This window comes from Periplaneta americana, chromosome 15 (genome assembly GCF_040183065.1).
Source record: "Periplaneta americana isolate PAMFEO1 chromosome 15, P.americana_PAMFEO1_priV1, whole genome shotgun sequence".
Lineage (NCBI taxonomy): Eukaryota > Metazoa > Arthropoda > Insecta > Blattodea > Blattidae > Periplaneta > Periplaneta americana.
In genome coordinates this window covers 11,899,493-11,925,199 of record NC_091131.1, presented here as the reverse complement: position 1 = coordinate 11,925,199, position 25,707 = coordinate 11,899,493, and the positions used below count along the sequence as shown (strand labels likewise).

The window sequence follows — 25,707 nt, the reverse complement described above, 5'->3', positions numbered from 1 at the left end:
ACTTATCTTTCCTCTGCCCCCCCCCCCACACAGACACCAAATATGCATCTCACGGACTTCAAGATATCGTCGCCTCATTCTCCAATTACCTGTACTTATTGTTTACGATTAAATAAAAATCCTGTTTTATGTTAAGATCAATTCCATTTTTACGGTAGTATCTGGTGCAACTTTTCATAATCATATAACGAATATTAAAAAGCCATTTCATTTAATAGTAGTATTTTTCTGGGAGAGTTAAGCCGATAATGCGTTCTCTTTCACTCAACCGTGTTTAAATAATATACATCAAATATATAAATAGAATACAAAAAAAAAAAAAACACAAAAGAAGATACATTACAGATAACATAAAATTAAGTAGAAAATTACAATGTGTTAGTTGAGTATGGAATATTGCTATTAGCTTTTTATGTATTCATTTTATGAAAAAATACCAAAAACAAAAGTTGTTGGAGATATCTAACTAAAACTTATGGCTGTGGTCTCACTAAAGTATTGATTCATGTATAGGTGTGGAAAAATATTAACACTTTTCAATGGCAACCTATATTAAATTTTGCATACAAATAGAAGTTTGACTCAGCATAAATGATGAATAGGCTTCGAGACTTCGGACCCAATAGAGCAGTTCAGTGGGAAATCCGCATAACGGCGTACTGAGTATAGTGGTAAAGCGTACAGTGGGTGGGGGTACTGTAGAATGAATGCCAACAAATACGCAAAGGAAAACGCTCTGGATTTGAAGGTTCTGACGAATAATTTGGCTTTCAAACAAAACTATTTGCAAACTGTGTCTGAAACTATTACACGGTTAGAAAAGTCAGAGCAAGACATGCCGGAAGCCCTCAAATTAATTGAGGAAATGACACAGAGAATTAATGAGACATCAAGTACACCGCTTACTGAACGTGTAAAACAGAAGTGGAAATCAATTTTATGTAAAAATAACGGATATGGATCACTGTGTAATATAAACGGCAAATTAGTGGACATAATAAAGGACTGTCTCTTAGAGACTGCAATGATGTTAGGTTTTTCCGTTTAGCTCCTATCACTTCATACAACGTAGAGCGCACTTTTCACAGTACAAACTATATTTTTTATTTTATTTTAGTAGGTTATTTTACGACGCTTTATCAACATCTTAGGTTATTTAGCGTCTGAATGAGATGGTGATAATGCCGGTGAAATAAGTCCGGGGTCCAACACCGAAAGTTACTCAGCATTTGCTCATATTGGGTTGAGGGAAAACCCCGGGAAAAACCTCAACCAGATAACTTGCCCCGACCGGGAATCGAACACGGGCCACCTGGTTTCGCGGCTAGTCGCGCTAACCGTTACTCCACAGGTGTGGACACAAACTATATTTGGCAGATAACCGAAAAAGTAATACGTTTGAGACACTGAAAATTTATCTTGTAGTACATTGCAATTCGGTACTGTCACTCCATTTCCTAAAGACGATCAATAGGATAAATTAAGAAATTAAAATTGCTACATGTTTATTTCCACCATTAACACTGTGTATAATTAAACACAAATGCTTATAAAAGTCAGGAGAATAAATGCTTTTCACATTCTTTTGACATTATCATTGTGTAACGCATATTTACTTTCAGAATGTACATATGTGTCTGTTTCCCCATACTACCGTACTCTATTCTAAATAGCAACGTTGTTACCTCAGCTCATCTCTACCTTTCACTACCTGCAGCGAGTCAACAACCTATACTACATGCACAGTAAACTTATTGTATCGGGTCCCAAGTCTCGAAGCCTGACGATGAATACTCTCTTGTATATGTTATGGTTCTTTCAAATGCTTTGATAATTTTTTTTTATTTTATTGGGTTATTTTACGACGCTATATCAACATCTAGGTTATTTAGCGTCTGAATAATATGAAGATGATAATGCCGGTGAAATGAGTCCGGGGTCCAGCACCGAAAGTTACCCAGCATTTGCTCGTATTGGGTTGAGGGAAAACCCCGGAAAAAACCTCAACCGGGTAACTTGCCCCGACCGGGATTCGAACCCGGGCCACCTGGTTTCGCGGCCAAACGCGCTGACCGTTAGTCCACAGGTGTGGACTGCTTTGATAATGTAACACAAAATAAATGCGTGTATTCATATGAAGTAGGCCATAAAACAAACAAAATAACATAACTGTTTCAGGCTGGATTCAGACCGGGCATTCGTTTGGACGATCAACTGATGCGCGTGCCGGCATCCATTGAGGAGGCTTACGCCAAAAGACACTATGCCATTCTCGTTGCACTTGACGCTAAACGTGCATTTGACGCGGTTTGGATAGACGCCCTCAAATTCAAACTCTCCTCTCTCCACCTACCTCAAGAGATATGCAGCTTTCCAGCTGCATATCAAACCGAACGGAACAGGTGAGACTTGGAAGGAGCGACTTATTCCAATTCTTCCGAATGGAGGCTGGAGTCCCATTCTATACAACATCTATGAGCGTATTCCGAATCTCAGCGCTGAGCAATCTGATGGCATCACGGTGTTCAGAATTTCATCGATGGCGCCACTGATTCTACACCGGTGTCGCACCGGTGCCATCAGCTTGCAGAGGCGGTGGCAGTCTCCATCAGCTGCCATCAATGAATCTGATTAGTTCTTGTATAGGGCGTGAATTAGTATACGAATGACATCGTGCACTGTTGTGTCATGGCGGTATGTTCTGGTTTAGTTCTGCTTAATTGTTTGTAATGAGCACAACGTAAAAACAATATGTTAATGGCTTATGAGCGAACATGTCAACGGACCAGTTATTACTACCGGTTCAAGAAATAAATTGTTTATTTTCTCTTTTCTTTGAACTAGATGGCAGTGCGGAAATTTCGCAAAATTTTGCTAGCGTAGCACAGACAACAACTTATACAGTCGCCATGACAGCCATCGATCCTTCCAGCAGTTTTGTTCCTATTTCGCTGCAGCGTGACGTCATTGTTGTCCACCGGTCCGGTGAGATTCGGAATACACTGTATAGTACGTCCGCTCAAATGAGAGCCACTTCCACCTACCTTGAGCGGGAGGCGTCAGGTGTTTCAGTCTGGAAGCACGCGGCTGGTTGTTGGTATGCCAGCGCTGTTGACAGATCTAAGTCGGTGCTCCGAGAACAAGTTCACATAGTATTCGTTTTTAGACGAGCACGCAAGTATAATAGAGCTCAGAACAAGGCAGAGGACCGTAAGTGTATATTGTGGCTTTCGTGTTCCATACATTGTGATTGTATTTATAATGTGACATCCTTGGGAAACGGATAATAACAATAGTCGTAGATGTAAACCCACAAATCGCCATTAGAACGTGATAAGATTGTACAAGAACAGTGTTAATTATTATTAATATTTATATGTATTTCAAAGACGGTGCGGGTAAGTGCCGGACACTACTGAAAAATACCAGTGCTGCTACAGGAGTGTCTCTCGCAACAATAAAGAGAATTATCTCTGGACAAGGTAAATCAACAAAAGAAAACTTCGATCGAAATATGAAAGAAAAATTTCGTAAAATCGATGGTTTCTTAACGGACTTACTACAACGAACTGTGTATGAGTTTTATAAAAATAAAATAGCTCCAACGTTAAATAAACTTCTCAATGCATCATCATTATGGATAATGTCCCATACCATTCCCGTATTGTGGATCCCCTATCTACCACTAGATCAGCAATAGATGTCATTAAAACATTTATACGTGAAAATAACATCCCTTTGCCCACGCCAGACCCAACAACAAAGTTACATCTGCTACAAGAGATAAAACGTAGCCATCATAGAAAAAAGATGTAGGCTATGTATTTGACGAACTATCATCAAAATGTTGTACTACGACTGCCCCTCCCCCCATCATTGTTGTCTCAAAGCCATAGAATTCGTTTGGTCGGAACTGAAGAGAAATGTCCGATCAGAAAATACATTGGGAAATAAATGTGTTGAAGAAGTACGTGATTTAATAGTAAATGTGACGGGTGACATTAACAATAAAAATCACTGGGTAAGTACGGGTATATCGAACGTATAAAGATAGAAGAAAGTGATTATCGCTCCTTAGAAGCTAGCTTGGAATCTTGTGTAATTGATTTAAATAGTGACTCAACGGACTCTGAATAGGTGGTGTTCGTGTTTTAGTTCTGTGTTTACAAGCCGCACACAAGGTTCACTCCAGTCTCCAGAAGGGAGAGTTGGCAACGCAGCGTTGTTTACATGGAACCTGCTCTGAGTCGCGTGCCTACTTGCTCCCTGCGGTAAGTGTGTCCAATCGCACGTTCCAAGTGGCTCTCATTTGAGCGGACATACTATATGTCGTAGACATCCCCACTCCCACCAACCAACACGTCGGACTCGCTCAGTGTGCCGACGACGTCGCTTATTGGACAACACACTTCCGCCTATCTTCCGCCAGAGTCCAAATGAACAATTCACTGCGGCAATTCACGGACTGAACCAAGCTATGGAGAATCAAATAAACACAAACATGCGTGCTGTGCCTCCCTCCGCTCCCGAATAATCAACAGAAACCCCATTCAAATTGGAACAACGCAAGTCCCACTCCGGCGCCAGCTCACCTACTTAGGTATCCCAATAACTCAAAATAATGTACACGACGACTAAAGAGGGCATTTTAAGTCCCTATAATAACCGTTGTTAATATACAGGGACATCATTTGATTTTTACTAACATTTTTAATATTAACCTGGCTATAACTTTAGGGAACCGGAAAACCCGTTCGCTACCCCCTTCCACAACTGGAGTTCGATGATACTGGCGTAAAACACAAACACATCACTTTACTAGGTATAGGAGGGAAGAAAAGTACTTCATCCATTTACGTAAACTAGGAAATATCGCAATTTTGAGTTTCATAATTTTCATTAGGATTTTTATTTAATCAAAATGCAGTACTGTATTAAGAATGAGTGTTTTTACTCACGAACTGAGCTATCCATGCGAACGTGTTCATTATGTAGTGTATATTATACTGTCTACAGCACATTACCGTACAATATAGAGAATAATGAAGTTCAATTGAAAAATAATCATAAAATGGATATTTAAACACATTTTTGAAGATGGTAGCCATTCATTTCGATAGCCTACAGGCTTCAGTTCTTTTGTGCATATTATCGCACTATAGACTATTGCATCTAATTCCAATTACCAGTTTCGTCCTTCTTACTAGTAACTCATGTTGAAATAATTCTGTACCTACTCTATAAAAGAGTACCTTATATAATGTAAATTCAATCTTCACTTCTGCCCGACCCGCATAGATTACTCGGACATGCTATCTACTCTCCGTCCAAGTGGTTATGCCGCAGGATCGTAGAAAGGAGGGAAATCACGTGACAGTTAATTACTTAACGAGGCCCTTTTATTTAAGTTATTTTAAACAGTTGTATAATATTACGTAAACGTCCAATTCCTAACAGAAATTAATGTTTTCAGAAAAGAGCTAAGACAGCCCTGCTTTTACAGAGGGCCGTGCAGAAGCAGGTGGGGGAAATCGGGATGTGACGTAGGCAAACGGACAGTACCTGTGCGAAAATATGATTCAATATTAAAAGTTCTTTCGTCACTGAAAAACGCGAACATATTTCTGGAACGTACTATACTCAGTAACTGAGTGCTGTTGACTATAAGCGGCGTTGATTCTGTCTGGAAAACAGTTGAAACTTCATTAGTAGAAGGGGTGGGAGTGAAGTACATTCAAAAACTCGGGTACAATAAAAATTGAAGTAAAAATAAAATTATGTCCCTGTATATGTACAGTAGAACCCCGATTTTCCGTCACCCTATTAACCGATTGGTGGATTATCCGACTGCCTTTCTCTCTCGCTCTCTCTCTCTCTCTCTCTCTCTTTTTTTTGCTGTAGAAAAAATATTAAGTATTGTACATTATATTAGTACGAATTTTTTTTTTACAAACTTTTACTCATGGTCTACTCTGCGATGGGCCTAAATTCTATGCAAAATACCTTCCACAGGTGTCAAAAAAAGGAACTGTGCTATGATAAGTAGTGTAAGTAATTGAGTGGTTTGAGAAAAGAGAAACTGTAGATCATCTCGCATCAGAATACGAAATGGGAATTTCATCTGTACATGATTTAATTAAACACAAAATAAAATGTAAAAAGTATGTAAATCTATAGCATGAGACCTGTACTAAACCTATTTTTCCACAAACAGTAGTCATAAGGAGTTTCCTTGGCCATTAAAAACCCGTCATTGAAAACCAGACTTAAATCAGTGAACTTCTGATCCACTACCTGGCATGTTAAAAACCCAAGACCACGGAGGAAATTAAAGTCTGTGTGATGAATCTTGTCTCACTGTGAAAAGAGAGAGAAAGGAGATATGTCTTACCTCGTCTGTGTTGTTATTGCGATGGGGGGAATGAAGCGATGACAGTGGCGGAAGGGACTAGTTGATACATGCTGTAGCGCAAAATAAAGTAACAAAATATCTCTCTTCGTACTGTGTAGTTCCGTCACTGAGCTTGTCTTTCAAGAAACTGAGTTCCGATAACCTGTACAATAACAAGGTTTTGAAAGGAATCCTGAAAATTTACAACCCTCCTATAATCTCCACCCTCATTTGAAGGGACTTGGTTTTATTGCTACTGAGACAAGATAAACCTTATCAGGTATAGGAAACTGTATTATACACTTAATTTATGAACCTCTTATATGATAGGGATTATCCTATTTTTTCGATTAACCGTTCACTCCACACCCTTCATTACCACGGATAATAGAGGTTCTACTGTATGTATGTATGTATGTATGTATGTATGTATGTATGTATGTTTTATATCAGCATGCTCCATTACATTGGAGTAATACTACATGCTTTACATAAAATATTACAATAATTAGTTACATAATTTATGACATGAGAACAAGATATTTACAATTTTGATTGAGATCTTGAAATTCTTATAGATACAAGTGTTGCCTAATTGTACTTCTTCTATTTTAGGTTACCATCATTGTTAATATTATTTCTAACTTCAATTACTGTTACATTTTGCCAAATTTTATGGATTTTATCAATTTTCTGAAGCTTTTGAGGTATGCTGTTGTGGACTGATCAAAAGGTGGAGGCCAGGTTTGACCTGTGCGTATTATATTAGCTCGTAGAATTCTTCTTCCTTTTATCAGTGTGGCACATCTTAATATTATATGGTTGACTGTCTGTTCTTTTAGTCTGCAAGGGCACGTTGGAGTTGGAATAATCTTGAATCTGTGAAGGTACGATCTTGTGAAGCCATGACCTGTCACAATAGAAGTAAATTCTGCCCCGACAGGTAAATTTATCTTCAATCTGTCTTTAATCGATGGGAAGAATGATTTCGTTATTGCGCCATTAGTTGAGATAGCCCACCGCTCTTGCCATTTTCTTAAGGTCTTTTCTCTCTCTCTTCTGTTAATATGTTATCTCTCGGTATTTTGTTACAAGCTATTTCCTCTTCATCTTCTATGGCGGCTTGTTTGGCAAGACGATCAGCTATCTCATTCCCTAATATTCCGACATGGGCCTTCACCCACCTAAAGAGAACTGTCCATTGCTGTCTCTCCAATTTTTTCAATTCTTTCTTTATATTTTCAATTATTGGATTATGTTTATTTTTGTATTAATGACAATAAAACATTTGAATTACAAAAAAAAAAAAAAATGCAATATTGATGCCATAACTTCTCGTCCGAGCTCTAAACTGGTTAAATGTCGGTCACCTGGATTGGCACGCAGACGCTGGTGAGAAGGCCACTTGCTAGTAGAAAAACACGTACCTAGTTATCAATCGACGGCCCAGAACCAGACTGTTCCAAGTCCATTTTACTATTTTTCTTTCCAGAAGAGGTATTTTAAGCTCCTGACATTCAAATCTTCATGAAACAATTTGGAATAGCTTCACAGCAACCTTATGTAGAGGAATGTTTACAGTTTTGTTCGATTCATATATGCAGGCAAGAACTGGAACACAATGAAACACAGATTTCTTTCTTATAAAAAGTTGGACTTAGAACAGTCTGGTTCTCAGCCATCGCAATATGGACACAAAGTGGTTTTTTTTTATTACGGACACTATCAAAACAACCATTTTGCTTCTTGCAACACGGAAAACAGGAATTCAAGGACATCACAGACAGTCTTATATAAGGGATGAAATCGTGAGTCACTATTGACAAGTGAATTCAAGATCAAGCGTGAAAATGGGTCCCACAACGATGGCAAAAGCAGGATTGTTTCTTGTGCTCGTATTCGTCTTGAATCACGGCCCAGGCTGCAGTGGGAACTCAATGCTGCGTAAGTAACACAGAAAAGTTGCTTTTTTCTTACAATTTTAAAATAACAATTCCAACAAATGCGTCTGCCATCCATGACCAAAGCTCGGTTACGCAGTACTTGCTTGCGTTATTTGAAAATGCAGTATTAGGTTGATCCACAAGCTCGTTCCGCTTTTGTTCGTCATCACATCACTGCGTCGCTAGGAGAATGTTTATGTTTATCGCTTGTCTTTTGTCATTTGTTATTTGTAGTGTGCCGTGCTTGTAAATGGGTCATTTGCAGAACTTGTATAACAAAAGACGTCTATCAATTCATAACTTACCCTTCCTATTATTTCCTTTATAACGATAGAGTTATAAATTCCTAACAGTAAGTACAGGGACATAATTTTATTTTTACTTCAATTTTTATTGTACCTGAGTTTTTTATTGTACTTCAACCTCACCCCTTCTACTAATGAAGTTCAACCGTCCTCCACACAGATGTCCACACCTTTGGAGTAACGGTTAGAGCGTCTAGCCGCGAAACCAGGTGCCCCGGGTTCGATTCCCGGTCGGGGCAAGTTACCTGGTTGAGGTTTTTTCCGGAGTTTTCCCTCAACCCTGTATGAGGAAATGCTGGGTAACTTTCGGTGCTGGACCCCGGACTCATTTCACCGGCATTATCACCTTCATCTCATTCAGACGCTAAATAACCTAAGCTGTTGATAAAGCGTCGTAAAATAAACTAATAAAATAAAATAAAATCCACACAGATCCAAGACCGCATAAACAGTCATAGTAGCCTTACGGTCATAGTAAACAGTACGTTCCAAAAATATGTTTGCGTTTTCCAGTGACGAAAGAGCTTTCAATATTGAATCATTTTCGCACAGGTACTGTCGTCCATTTGCCTACGTCGTATCCCGGTTTCCCCCACCAGCTTTTATTCGCCAGCTAGTGGCTGGGCTGTCTTAGCTCTTTTCTGAGAACATTAATTTCTGTTAGTAATTAGACGTCTACGTAATATTAAACAACTGTTTAAAATAACTTAAATAAAAGGGCCTCTTTAAGTAATTAACTGTCACGTGATTTCCTCCCTTTCTACGACCCTACGACATAACAACTTTGACGGACAGTAGATAGTACGTCTGAGTAATTTTATCTTTTCGGATCGGGCAGAAGCGAAGATTGAATTTACAGTACGTAAGGTACTCTTTTATAGAGTAGGTACATAATTATTTCAACATGAGTTACTAGTACGAGGGACGAAACTGGCAATTGGAATTAGATGCCATAGTGTATAGTGCGATAATATGCACAAAAAAACTGAAGCCTGTATCGAAATGAACGACCACCATTTTCAAAAATGTGTTTAAATATCCATATTATGATTATTTTTCAATTTAACTTCATTCTCTATATTGTACGCTAATGTGCTGTAGACAGTATAATATACACTGCATAATGAATACGTCCACATGGACAGCTCAGTTCGTGAGTAAGAACACTCATTGTTAATACTGTACTGTATTTCGATTAAACAAAAACCAAATGAAAATGATCAAACTCAAAAGCGCAATATTTCCTAGTTTACGTAAATGGATGAACTACTTTTCTTCCCTCCTATATCTAGTAAAGTGATTTGTTTTTTTATTACGCCAGTATCTTCGAACTCCAGTCGTGGAAGGGGGTAGCAAACGCCGTTCATCCAGAGGTATAGGCAAGTTAATGTTAAAAATGTTGGTAAAAATAAAATGATGTTCCTGTACTTTCAATACTAATGTAGTAAACGTCACAAGAATTATTTCCCTCATGTGAAATATTTCACTAGAATAAAATAAAATTCTCATAGTAAGAGCTATAGTGCCATGTCCATACCAATTAAGTATTTAATTGATTCTAGTTCACGTTAACACTTTGTTAAAAACATAAAATTGTTCAGTCACACGTTAAAAAGTGTTAAAATTTTTAAAAAAGGTTATAGGCTATACCTTGGACAGACGGTCCATTTCGACGCTGTGTTGCGTCTTCATCAGTGTCCCACGAACTACTGGTGATCTTGAATTCTGCGATTTGCATTCGTCAGTTATAGGGGTGGGGGCTGATTTTTTTGTGTGCTATGATGTATCATGATTTTATTTTTTTTTTACAACACAGCTTCATTTCTTATTCTGTCTGTACACTTCACACGCTCCGCTCTTCTCCACAACCACATTTCAAATGCTTCTATTCGTTTCTCTTTATTTCGTCGTAATGTTCATGTTTCTTCCCCATACAATGCCACACTCCACACAAAGCACTTCACTAGTCTCTTCCTTAGTTATTTTTCCAGAGGTCCGCAAAAGAGGCTCCTTTTTCTATTAAAAGCTTCCTATGCTCATGTTTGCAGTTTTTCTTGGGAAGGATAAATGCGGTAACTTCCCGTTGCTTTCCGCACACCACTGTCTCTTTCGCATCTTATTGGATCCCAGGGGGCCAAAGCATGGAGATCAGGAGAGTGGATTTGACTAATTGGACCCTCCGGACTTCACCGAAATTCACCGCAAGGGTTAAATATTAGTTCTATCAGGATGTTTGACCCGATCTGAGACCGGGAACTCCAAATTTATTAGTCTTTGCCCCCCCCCCCCACATCTTCGACTAGCTTCTACAAATCATCAGAAAATCTTGGAGGGGGATTGGGCCAATTTTTCCGCAAATGTTTCCACACTTGTACCCTCGTAGCTCAGCGGAAGAACGTTGGAATTTAGATGTCAACGTCTCAGGTTCAATTCATCGTCACTCCTTTTCATTTTATTGTGGTTCAAGGTAGTATAATGTAATATAAAAAGAAAAACCAACACCAGTATTATGCAACTATATTGTTCCAAACCATTAAAATAAATTTATGTTATTTATATAGCTAAAGAACGATAACAATATAAATAACTTCAATATTATTTTTACAGTACTTATCACTAAAGAACGATAACAGAATATAAATGATAATTATCGGATTGTTTAATTAATATAAGATATTACCTGACATAATTAGGAACATTAAATCCAGACGTTTGAGATGGGCAGGGCATGTAGCACGTATGGGCGAATCCAGAAATGCATATAGAGTGTTAGTTGGGAGGCCAGAGGGGAAAAGACCTTTGAGGAGGCCGAGACGTAGATGGGAGGATAATATTAAAATGGATTTGAGGGAGGTGGGATATGATGGTACAGACTGGATTAATCTTACTCAGGATATGGACCAATGGCGGCAATGAACCTCCGGGTTCCTTAAAAGCCGGTAAATAAGTAAGTAAGTATATAATTTAATTATCGAAATAAAATAACCTATTTTACAAAGAAAAATGGTTATTTGTATTATAATAATTACTTACATAAAATACAGATTATTTATATCGCGAAAGAACAGTAACAGAATATAAATGATAACTTGAATATTATGTATATCGCTAAAGAACGAAACTTTTGTGTCCATTACGAAGGATTGCCTGTAATCCGGACGCCATCGTTCTCGGTGCACACACATGCATTCGTCGAATCGTGCTCGCCATGACTCAATGACCTATAGAAACAGGCATGGACTGAATCGCGTCGGTTATTATTTGACGAAGGTTGTGCCCGTCTCTCGGTTTCACAGCATAACCACAGTCCTTCACCATTCCCCATAATCAAAAGCCACACGCGTGACTTCGGGAGATCGTGCTGGCCATAGCAAGGGTCCAGCTCTTCCAATCCATTGTCATCCTGGTACCGGCGAAACACCGAAGCTTAGTGAGCTGGTACACTGTCCTGTTGGAAGTAACATGAAAGTGCGCAGCATGGCCAGGTATCTTTCGCCCGATAATGGTACTTTATAAAAAATGATGTCACACAATGTCTAGTTTATACAAGGACATCATTTTATTTTTACTTCAATTTTTATTGTAACTGACTTTTTTAATGTACTTCACTCCAACCCCCTCTACTAATGAAGTTCAACCGTCCTCCACACAGATCCAAGACCGCATATACAGTGATAGTAGCCTTACGGTTATAGTAAACAGTACGTTCCCAAAATATGTTCGCGATTTCCAGTGACGAAAGAGCTATCAATATTGAATCATTTTCGTCCATTTGCCTACATCGCACCCCGGTTTCCCCCACCTGCTTCTATTCGCCTCTCTGTAAAGGCTAGTGGCTGGGCTGTTTAGCTCTTTTCTGAGAACATTAATTTCTGTTAGGAATTGGACGTCTACGTAATATTATAAACATACAATTGTTTAAAATAACTTAAATAAAAGGGCCTCGTTAAATAATTAACTGTCACGTGATTTCCTCCCTTTATGCGACCCTGCGACATAACCACTTGGACGGACAGCAGATAGCATGTCTGAGTAATTTTATCTTTTCGGATCGGGCAGAAGTGAAGATTGAATTTACAGTACGTAAGGTACTCTTTTATAGAGTAGGTACAGAATTATTTCAACATGAGTTACTGATACGAAGTACGAACCTGATAATTGGAATTACGTACAGTAATCTATAGTGCGATAATATGCACATTAGAACTGAAGCCTGTATCGAAATGAACGGCCACCATTTTCAAAAATGTGTTGAAATATCCATATTATGATTATTTTTCAATGTAACCTCAGTCTCTATAGTGTACACTAATGTGCTGTAGACAGTATAATATATATTGCATAATGAATACGTCCGCATGGACATCTCAGTTCGTGAGTAAAAACAGTCATTGTTAATACTGTACTGCATTTTGATTAAACAAAAACCTAATGAAAATTATCAAACTCAAATTGTGATATTTCTTAGTTTACGTAAATGGATGAACTACTTTTCTTCCCTCCTATACCTAATAAAGTGATTTGTTTGTATATTACGTCAGTATGATCGAACTCCAGTCGTGTTTCCGGGTCTCAATCGTTAAACCAAAGGTATAGCCAGGTTAATATTAAAAATGTTAGTAAAAATAAAATGATATCACTGTAGATATACACACCAGACGCTTACTTTTGGTGAATCACGTACATTTTCTCAGAGTTCATTAGGCCTATTATTATCATTATCATTATTATTATTATCTACTTACAAATGGCTTTTAAGGAACCCGAAGGTTCATTGCCGCCCTCACATAAGCCCGCCATCGGTCCCTATCCTGCGCAAGATTAATCCAGTCTCTACCATCATATCCCACCTCCCTCAAATCCACTTTAATATTATCCTCCCACCTACGTCTCGGCCTCCCTAAAGGTCTTTTTCCCTCCGGCCTCCCAACTAACACTCTATATGCATTTCTGGATTCGCCCATACGTGCTACATGCCCTGCCCATCTCAAACGTCTGGATTTAATGTTCCTCATTATGTCAGGTGAAGAATACAATGCATGCAGTTCTGCATTGTGTAACTTTCTCCATTCTCCTGTAACTTCATCCCTCTTAGCCCCAAATATTTTCCTAAGCACCTTATTCTCTAACACCCTTAACCTATGTTCCTCTCTCAGAGTGAGAGTCCAAGTTTCACAATCATACAGAAGAATCATTATTATTATTATTATTATTATTATTATTATTATTATTATTATTACTATTAATAAAGTCCAGGATAACAGAGAAGATTTGGAATTGAACGGGTTACATCAGCTCCTTGTTTATGCGGATGACATGACTATATTAGGAGAAAATCCACAAACTATTAGGGAAAACACGGGAATTTTACTTGAAGCAATTAAAGAGATAGGGTTGAAAGTAAATCCCGAAAAGACAAAGTATATGATTATGTCTCGTGACGAGAATATTGTACGAAATGGAAGTATAAAAGTTGGAAATTTATCCTTTGAAGAGGTGGAAAATGTCAGGGATCTTGGAGCAACGGTAACAAATATAAATGACACTCGGGAGGAAATTAAACGCAGAATAAATATGGGAAATGCGTGTTATTATTCAGTCTACTCTCAAAAAAGCTGAAAACAATATTACCGGTTCTTCTATATGGTTGTGAAACTTGGACTCTCACTTTGAGAGAGAAACAGAGGTTAAGGGTGTTTGAGAATAAGATGCTTAGGAAAATATTTGGAGCTAAGACGGATGAAGTTACAGGAGAATAAGGAAAGTTACACAACACAGAACTGCACGCAATTTATTCTTCACTCACATAATTAGGAACATTAAATACAGACGTCTGAGATAGGCAGGGCATGTAGCACGTATGGACGAATCCAGAAATGCATATAGAATGTTAGTTGGGAGGCCGGAGGGAATAAGACCTTTGGATGGGCCGAGACGTAGATGGGAGGATAATATTGAAATGTATTTGAGGGCGGAGGAATATAATTGTAGAGACTGGATTAACCTTGCTCAGAATAGGGACCGATGGCGGGTTTATGTGAGGGCGGCAATGTACTTCCGGGTTCCTTAAAAGCCGTAAGTATTATTATTATTATTATTATTATTATTATTATTATTATTATTATTAATATATTAGAGTGTTTGATTAATATTGAAATGTGTTAAAGAAAAAAGTGCATTATATTTTTTCTATTTGTGTTTACTGGATTTGTGTTACCTCATCAGTCATCATTTTATTTGAATTTATTTGTACCAATTATGTTACGTAATTATTTTAATTTATCAATAATATTACTCTTCACCAAAGAGAACATGGTTGTAAGGAAGGCTAGTAATGTTATAAAATAAATAAACATTATGTTCTTCAGTTCAAGATTCCACGTTCTATTGATTATTTTATCCACTTTCCGTAATAGTAAATAATTCTGTGTATTATTTTTTCAAGTGTTTTAAGCAGCGCTTCATGGAGGCCGTTTCTATCTTCTTTTTTACTTAGCTGCAGCGTTTAACGTTTACCTCACATGTTAATTTATTAGCTGTTTTGTAAATTATTTCATCAATTTTATTTTGTCTGTCATAATTATATAACACTGAAGGTTAAATAGGCCTTTCTTATAAAATAACTCCGCAAATAGTTGTAATCACGCAAATAAAATTTGCACCCGCCATTTTGCAATGAAGAGAAGCACTTTTTTCTCGTCAAATGGCAAAGCGAAAGCGATTTATTATAACGCTTTTAAAACACGCTTGGTTTCCCTTTCAAAGTAAGTTCTAAAATCGACTCAGTCTATCTAACTTTTAAATCTGCCGCCACAAATTTGTACTCTGTATTGTACTCGGATCAACCGAGTAATGACGTCACAGTAACTGCTCCGAACCGAACCGCTCCGCCCCAGCCCTAATCCATACCACAGTCTAATACATACAGTCGCGCAACTTCAACACTTTTTTTGCCAACATTCGCGACACTAGCGCCCAAGCGGCAGGCAAGGCACTGGTCATAGGGTTGATATAGCCAGCACGTGCTTTAAAGGTATGCGAGATGTTATAATAACGTTTTAATCATGCATCGGAATAAAGACAATGTGTGCAATGACGAAAATTGCAGTAACAACAAGTTTAAATCTCCGAATTTGTCGTTCTTCAGATTCCCTAAAGACCAAGAGAAAATCATAACTCAGTCATAACCTATAATCCACGCTGTAGGTAGCCTACGTATTGTGCTCTATAAAACATTTATTAGTTATCAGTTACCTATCTGTATGTCAGGAAGGAGAGTTTAAATAAAAACAAAGTAAATACCTGTTACAGTATATTATATTTTTGCAGAGATCATTATGTGTAAATGTGTAACCATTCCAATTTTGGATAATGTTTCTTCAGTTTTTGTTTTTAATGCAAGTAATTCCATAATTTTTGTATTCGTGTTTTTTCTTTATATTTTTCAAAAGTTGAATGTTATACTGCATTCAAGTAGGAATCATGGTGTTAATTTTTCAAGAATTCCTGGAGTATTGTAATCCTTTTGCAAAATATTCATTTCTTGAATAAATCCAGACTGTGTCGATAAATTTCTGATGTGTTGGTGTAGATTCATCTTTCAGACGTATTAAGTTCTCAAGAAATAAAAGAGCCTTTTTTTAATTTAATATAAAAAGCAATCTTTTCTGTAATAACCTGCATGACTCTTATTGGTGTTTATTTTACATTTCCAGTGATTATTTGAGCCGTTCAGAGCAGAAGTGGTGTAAGTCAAAATTAGGTAATGAGGTTTAAAGTAAAAATTCTGTAAAATACAGCGCAAAGTAGCAATTAATATATCCTTCGTGCTATTCACTGGCTACTAATAGTTTAAATAAATTCAATATTAACTGCTACTTTGCGCTGTAATTTACAGAATCATTACCCATTTTTGACTTACATCACTTCTGCTCTGAAAATAAAATTAGGCCTACATTTTCTGTGTTAATTGAAGTTACAATTTTTTCAACAAAATTGTGTGTTCATTTATTTGTTCTCACCTACGTCATATTAACGGTAAGTGCATATAATTTACGTATTATAGAGGTAGGATAAGTTAAAATTAAGCTTATGTGTGAAAACTGGAAATGTAAAATGCTGTAAACTTGTCATAAAAATTTAAACCATAATATCAGCACTATTTGTGACTCAAAATAATAAAGGAAATACCGGTTCTTAAGAAATGGAAAAATAATGAACTTCATAAATCATTGTCTGTCATATTAAGGTTTAAACCCTCCCTTTTTTATTTTCAAGTTTACTTCAGCGGCCGAGTTTACCCCAATTTGCGGTATGGAAAATAGTTAATTTCTCAGGAAATAGGGAGAGGAGTTCACCACGCGATGTATCCTACAATTTTGAAGCTACTAATTTTGACTCTTCTCACAGGAAATATGGAGTTCCAATGATTCATAAATATATTTAGGAATGAATTGAATTAACCGTCCATGTACAAACAATTATATTATTTCAAACCATGATACGTGATCAGGGCCATGATTCAGTTGTAAGGAGCAGAAAGAATTACGTTTATTCCCAGCTTCTGAAACTTGTAGATTAACTGCGTGTGAAATTCTTCTAGGATTCTAAAGTAAAATTAATAAGAGCCATATACACTTACTGTAGACTATAGCATAAAAATATAAAATAAATTACGTTTTCTAATGTGTTATCATATGTCGTATGCACACTTTTAACTTGCCTGCCGCTAGAGGGCTACTGTCGCGCCAGCTGTCAAATGTTGGCATATTTTATACGTATGAGTTGCGCGACTGTATATATTAGGCTGTGTCCATACCATCTATAAGTAGTAATATCTTTGTGGTCCACTCTGTAGATATCTTCCTTTTAGATACTGTATATTTGTCAATATTACAGATATTATTCTGTACGACAAATTAATAAACTCCATAATATTAACATACTCTTTATTTTATTTGAAATAACCAAAAATATAATCCAAGCTGTCTCAATATATATATATATATATATATATATATATATATATAGGCTGCTTTAATAGAAGACATCACTTCAGTTGTAATTTTGGAATGTGTCACGTTATATCCCCTTCAGACCCGAATTTATATTTGAAAAAAAATTGAAAAAAGAAACTGATGACATAATCATTCTGGGGATTCAAAATTCCCAAATCAAGTCTTCACAGCAAATCAAATTTTGGGGACAATTTTGATCCCTGGGGCCCCAAAATTTAAAATTTTATTTTAATTCAGGTATAGAAATGTTTAAAAAATAATATTCTCCTTTTCTATCCAATGAATTTTTCAAAATATTTAAAAGTATCGAAGACATTCCAAAAAAAAAAAAAAAAGAAAGAAACAATATACACTATAACGTACATCAAGTCTGAAGTGGATATAAACGAATCAAACTGCAAATACCTATAAAATAATCTGTTGCTAATTTATGCATTTCTTTACTTTCAGCTGATAACTTTCCTCGGTGTAAGCAGAATGATCCAAACTTCGACGCATGTTTGGAAACAGCCGTTGAGAAGGCAATGCAGATCTTGGGCGATGGTACGTCACACCCCTTAATTTCGTAATAATGACATGGGTTAAAATTCTTATCAGGTTGAAGCATAGGTTTGTAGTTACCGAACGAGTTAGCGCAGACGATAGCGTTTGTGACTCGTATTCGGGAGGTCCCGGGTTCAAACCCCGACCAAAGTGACATGGGTTTTTCATGATTTCCCTCAGTCACAAAGACAAATGCAGGATTGAAAATTTACATATCATGATTCATCACCGCCTCAGTCACCAATATCATAAATATTAATCGAAATCTGAAATCAGTTACATAAACACAAGCCATCTATAACACACAATAGAAACAGAAACTCAACTATAGTAATCATGGCCTGTTGGTATGACACAGACCCTAACACGAGACGTGTATAAATAAACTTAAAAAAAGTTCATACCGGTAACGCTTTTGTGCGGGATTACAACACTGCGTTGTTAGGAGTTCGTTTATCGTTTACATTATTTGAATCGGTCATTGCAGAAAGGGGATAAGTCATGAAAAACGCGAAAATGAGTTAAGAGTACCATTGCTTTCTCCAGACCTAGACACACATTTCCATACAGAAATGAAACAAATTTGCTCATTCTCAACGCAAAGCAAAGTATAAGTACAGTGCATGAGGGTTAAGTTGGCGTGATTTCTACTGTCCTTGTCTGCGGTCCTTGTCTACCGACCGTCAACAGATGTAACGGGGAAAAGGTTTTCTTTTATAGAATTCTTGGAATTCCCTTCCCTCCCTCTCCCTTAGCCCTTCTAGAACACACTTTTGCAAAGCCAATTAGTGGATCTCTCAGTGGCGACTTGTTGTTGTTCGAGTTTATTTATTCAGTAATATTTTGTGAATAGTGAAGTAAGTGTGTGTCTTGTTGTACCAATATAATATAATATAATTCACAATTTAAACAAAATGTTTTCGGAATTGCATGGTTTACCTGTTACCTTAAACATTGTAATGAGTGTTGTGCTCTTGTTTTTAATAATCATGGTAGGAAATATGGGAAAACGCGGGAAAGCCTTGAAGTCGGACAGTATGAACATGGTTATTAATACGTATACACAAATTCTTTACTGAAGAATATGAGGCACTGAAAGGCGGAAAGCAAGCAATAGCTGTGTCGAGTGTTGTCGAAAGAACTGCTGCAGCGACAGGTATATCGTCTCGTAGTGTTAGCAGGATTAAAAAATAAATAAAAAAAAAACAAAAAACCAAAGAGAGGCGCTAGAAAGTGGAAGCGTTCTGCGAACTCCAGGAAAGAAACGCCCAAACAGGACCCCTCAGAAAACTGCAATTGACTCATTTTCTGCCGCCACTATAAGACGAGTAATTTATTCTTTATATCGGACTGATTTGTTGCCTAGTTTGAAGGATATAAATGACGCGTTAATTAAGGAAAACTTATTCACTGGAAGCATATGGAGTTTGAGAGAGAAACCACGAGGAGATGGACAGTACTGTATTTAAGAACTGGTTCTTTAATCAATTATTACCAAACATTCCTCTCAATAGTATCATTGTTATGGACAATGCCTCCTATCATTCAACAGAACTCAATAAGGCACTGATTTCTTCAACGTCGAAATCTGAACTGCAGTCCTGGCTTCGTAGCAATAACGTTGAATTTGATTTACGATCCACGAAGTTGTATGGACTTGTAAAAACTAAAAATGAGAATTTCAAAACATACGAAATCGACCAAATTGCGACAATCCATTCCCATACTGTAGTGAGACAGCCACCATACCTTTGTGACTTAAACGCGGACGAATTAATATGGGGGCAGGTTAAAAATGACGTTGCGAAGTATAATATTTCGCTCAAAAGTAAAGATGTGAAATTGTTGATTGAGAGCCCTCTTGCAAAAGTGACGGAAGATAATTGGAGAAAGAACTGTGAACACATAGAAAAAGTTGAACAATTTTATTGGGAAAAGGACGGACTAGTAGATGAAATTAGTGATCGGTTCGTAATAAATTTGGACGACACAGACACGGACGAGGAACTTTCTGGCGGAGAGGAGTAAGAATTTGAAGAGGAAGAGAGTGCCGCCACTGCTAACTCGTGGTTGTTGGAAGGAGTGTTGACCATATCGCCGTCACCATAAATGAGGGTAGAGAGAGAGAGTGAGTATTCTTTCTCTTTCTAAAAGGGACTAGACAAGTAAATCCTCATGGACTGTAGGTTCGTTCTTTGCGTCCCCAGTTAAAGACAGAGGCTACCGCACGCTGAGCGGTTGTCTTTTGAAGTAAGACGGTCCCCCCAACCTTTTCTGTCCACTCGGGGGATGGGGTAATCTCTGTTTCCGCTTTCTGATGTAAACATAAATGTTGCCAATTCTCCCCTGAATGCTAACGCTACCTGCATTCTTTCTTAACATGCACAAGTGTTTTTGTTCGCTGTTTGAAAGTTTTCTGTAATTTTTATTATTATTATTATTATTATTATTATTATTATTATTATTATTATTATTACTATTATTATTATTATTATTATTATTATTGATATAAGTATTAAACTATATTAGTTTGAAGAAGTTGACCGTACAATGGCTCTATAACGGATCTTTATACACACAGTAACTCAAAACTAACCATTCATTAATTCGTGATTGAATGAATGAAAGTACAATTTGTTGTATAAAGGCCCGCTCCCACTTAGCGGAATCGAACCGAATCGAAACGAAAAGTCTGCTGCCGCTCACATCTAGTGGAATCGAGCCGAACAGTACTTTTATGTTTTGTGTTTTGTCATACAAGAGAATAATTCTACACAAGATTTATTAATTAATCATTTTTTTAATTAATCATTTTATTATTGTCATTATTGAGTGTAATAAGTTACCACTGCCACCGGGTATATACCCATTGCAGTGTGAATAAATACATACATACATACAATTTTTCTTCGTTCATATTACCATTGTGATTTTTGTATACGTAGGCCTACTATTTCAACAATAACTTTCAATAGTAAACAAATTAAGCCGCCAATAATGGATGTGGTTCATTTGTTTCTTCACGAAGGCTTGACGAGAACATACGATCATACCCGAAACAAGAAATTCTATTCCGGCAGTGGAATAATATTCAAGCTCATGAATTCTATTCTGATCGATTCGCTTCGATTCGCTTCGATTCGATTCGACGCGCCGCTTTCTGCTATCTTCCATTTAAATACATGGTGAAGAGAAATTCTGTTCGATTCGATTCCGCTAGACATAAATATACGATTGTTTCATACCCACGCCACGTGGCGAAGTCAATGTAAAATGTGACAACTGCGCGCCTAGAAATTTCCGCACGCGTCCCTTAATGACCGGGGTGGACCGTGCGGCAAAGTTCTTCTAGCAACAAAAGAGACCGACTGGGGATCCTTTGAAAAATCCTACTACCATAAGCAGCGCAGTCATTGCGGAAAGGGGACAAGTCAGCGACTTACCTTCTTTCTGCACTGACTGACGACGTGACGCAACTGAGTGCCGCGGATCTAATAAGTTACGCGCCCATCAGCTGATAAGGAAAATGACAGATCAGCTAGAAGTAGTAAGTGACTCAGGGGAAGAAAACTGTTATTAGTGGTAAACTACCGCAGAAATGTAAATAAGAAAAATAAACTGAAGGCATTGGAACGTCAATTCCATTGGGAACTCTGTAGCAGCCCGTACGACAGGAGAACAATGTGGGTAAGAAACTACTCTTTGTTTGTTTAGACGCAACTTTGGGTCATCAATTTTCAACATTCACAATTTCAAAGACCGTACGGCGCACTTCTATTCCTATCATGAAGGTATAGGCCACAAATCTTCAAATGAAGTGTGTTCCTTCTGAACTACATTGAAAATAAAGTAATGTCCCTTCTTCCGTCAAGGAATTGTATCTATTCTCTGATAACAGTGGAGGGCAAAATAAAAATCATACCTTAATTCGATTGTTGCTTGCACTTACCCAAATGGGGAGATTTAACAAAATCATTCATTATTTTCCACAACGAGGCCATTCATTTCTTCCCTGTGACCGCAACTTTGGTGTAGTGAAGAGCAAACTAAGGAAGACAGACAGGGGATATGTGACAGAGCAATAAAATACCTTGATCCACCAGGCAAACACAAACAACAGATTTTCTGTAGAATCAGTTACTACTGATGATATTTTGAATTTTAAATACTGGGGGCCAGAGTATTAGAAGAAAACCACCTGCTCATTAGACACACTGAGGAAGAAAGGGAAAGATAAGAATATGTTTTCTTCAGCACAATTCAGTGAATTTGTTTACTCTAAAGATGATCCAGGATGTGTGACTGCCAGTTTGTTCATCGATAGTGAAATGAGGAAACACAGATTCTGTATGAAAAAACCAGGTTCTGGACGCATAGTAATGCCTACACAAAAGCATACAATGGGAAAATTCCCATTAATACGAAAAAACTTAGAGACGTATCGAAAGTGAGGCAATACATTCCATTGGGACACACTTTCTTTTACGAAGAGATCCTGAACTGGCCACCTTGTGACAAGGAATCTACAAATGACGTGGTTTCCAACGTCTAACAATGCACTCTATAACAATTGAAACATGATTTTTTGTTGTACTTTAGTGTATTTTTATTGTGCTCTCCTATATGTAGTAGTTTAAAAGTAGAGTTTTGATTTAAAACTGTGATATAAAATCACATATTGGTACATTTCTGTACTAGGAATATTGATTAAAATGCAAAAATAATTATGTAAATAGTGACAGTAATGTAGTAATTACACACAAAACATCGTTATCATTGTAATTATTAACATTTAGTTTGATTTCAAATATTATATTAGCCCAAAATTGTAAATTATATATTTTTTTCTTTTATATTTAACAATTCCTTGCAGAAAGGGGATAAGTCATGGTTCGATTAAACAACTTTAAACAAATATGTTTGAGATGTCAGATGTCTAACATGATGTATTAGACTTCACTATTCATAAACAAAGTAAGAAAAAATATTTATAATGATTACTCCAGTATTAGAAGAAGAAAACGGTTTTTATTGATTGTCTCAAAAGTAAGATTTTATGACTTATCTCCTTCCTGCAATGACCGATTCATTTGAAGACAACAAACTTCGCATATTTTAATAGGTAGTATTATAACATATGAATACCACAGGACGAAAACTTTTTAAGTCCAAAATTAACGACTTTTTTTTCTAAATGTCATATAAAAGCTCAGGTAGTGAAATTGTTCTCTCTCAGTTAACAGCCCCTGGCGAGGTCACTTTTTTACGGCCCACGTGATTGCGGTCGAGTGGCGAAAATTTGTATAAGCACTTATTTTGACATTATTAACAAGGTAGAAGAAAACAATTAACTTTTTTATCTGCCCCTGTCAGAATGTTTGCTTCTAAGCCTAAAACACTTTGTGCGCAATGACTGTAAATAGGCAGAGATAAAGATTTATCTACGAGTATCTATCTACTTATTTTATTCATCTATTTATTTACTAACTTATTCATCAGATTATTAACTTATTTACTTAATTTGTATATTTATTAATTTATTTAATTAATTATTTATATTCGCTTCGATTGGTTTGTATTTATCAATTGTATTATTATTTATCTAGCCTATCTTATATCATTCCATTTCATAACATATTTCACACTCTTAAACAAAGGACAACATATTCAAATGGTTTAATTATGTGTTATCTGGTAACCGACAGCTTTGACGTGATGAGCATGCGCAATACATTTCCGGATGATTGGCACACAACAATAAATTGTCTCAAGGGTCATATATATATATATATATATATATATATATATATATATATATACCGGGACATCACTTTATTTTTACTTGCATTTTTATTGTACCTGCGTTTCTGTATGTACTTAACTCTCACCCCTTTAACTAATGTCCTTGCTCCCGTCAGCCATACAAACTTACTGTCGCTGTTGCATTCGAAGTCTGCTAGCAGTGAAGTAAACAGTACAGAGTATAGTGTGTTTCAGAAATATGGTTGCGTTTTCTATAGAAGAAAGAGCCTATATATATTTTTTTTAGTAGGTTATTTTACGACGCTTTATCAACAGCTTAGGTTATTTAGCGTCTGAATGAGATGAAGGTGATAATGCCGGTGAAATGAGTCCGGGATCCAGCACCGAAAGTTACCCAGCATTTGCTCATCTTGGGTTGAGGGAAAACCCCGGAAAAAACCTCAACCAGGTAACTTGCCCCGACCGAGAATCGAACCCGGGCCACCTGGTTTCGCGGCCAGACGCGCTGACCGTTACTCCACAGGTGTGGACAAGAGCCTATATTGTTGAAGCTTATTCCCAGGAGCAGGTATTTATGGAGATTAATTTTTCATTTGTGTTTTTTAATATTGGTGTCGGCGGAGATTGTTGGAGATTGATTTGTACTCTTGTCGGATATTAATGGAAATCTTGGAAAATACAATTATTTTGAAATTGGAGCATTAACTCAGTATGAATATTACTTTCCAAATAATTAACATTAAAGGTTCGTTGGATTCTGCTAAAGGTGCGGTATGGCCAATAGACAATATTTTTTTGGATTGAAACTGTATTTAACACACATTAATTAAAATCGAAAAAAAAAAAACTTTCAGCCCTCAAATTAACACTTTTAAATTATTAGTGACATGTTGAATTCTCCGTCTTTTGAGTTCACTAATGTAATCAGAACACCTGGAATACCATGTAATGTAGCCTACTTGAATGTATAACAAATTCAAAGGAACAAAAAGTCGGAAAAAAGAACTCAAAATATGAAGTTCGCTATAAAAAGACGCAATAAAAATAATTCGCGAACGTGTTTATATTTCGCTATTAGAACTCTATTTCGCGATTTATCACGATTGTTTCATCAGTATATTATTAATCAGAATCACTTAATTCGTAAAGATTAGTAACTCTCTATTGTATATCTATTATATCATGATATTCGCGATCTCCATAAACACCTGGCCCTGCTTATTTCGCACAGGTACGGTGTGTAGCATGACTGAATAACTTTATCTGTGTGGACTGAGCAGAAGTGAAGATTAGCGTTACCGAAAGTACGGTAATATGCTGAATAAAGTAGCCATTATATAATGAATACAACCGCCTGAAGAGTTGAGTTTGTGAAAAAAAAAAAAGTTACTAGATCTACTCTACTGTATTTTGATAAAATACCGTGAAAGTAATAAACAAACTGAAAATCATAATATCGTATTTCCCTGCAACGTAAATGGATACACTACTTTTCTCTCCTCCTATAACTAGTAAAATGATTTGTTTACATATTGCACTAGTAACACCAAACTCTTGTAATGGAAGGGGGCAACAGCGTTTCCGAGTATAGCCAGGTTAATGTTAAAAATGTTGGTAAAAACAAAGTTATGTTCCTGTATATATATATATATATATATATATACCTACTGATGTAATTGTTTTCGTAATTTTACTAACGATATAAGTAGTAAAACGCGAATAAAATGAGAGAAGAAATATTTTTT

The 25,707-nt window shown here is 36.7% G+C and overlaps 1 protein-coding gene across 1 annotated transcript in view; it reads left to right on the top strand.

Moving 5' to 3' along the window:
* Positions 1–8,179: 8,179 nt before the first annotated feature.
* The window catches only part of LOC138714639 (protein takeout-like), a 35,093-nt gene continuing 17,565 nt past the window's right edge, over positions 8,180–25,707 (top strand). The window contains exons 1-2 of the mRNA XM_069846689.1: positions 8,180–8,335; positions 18,107–18,199. Coding sequence (XP_069702790.1) covers positions 8,242–8,335; positions 18,107–18,199 — 187 coding nt within the window. The 5' untranslated portion in view covers positions 8,180–8,241. The remainder of the gene's footprint in view (positions 8,336–18,106; positions 18,200–25,707) is intronic.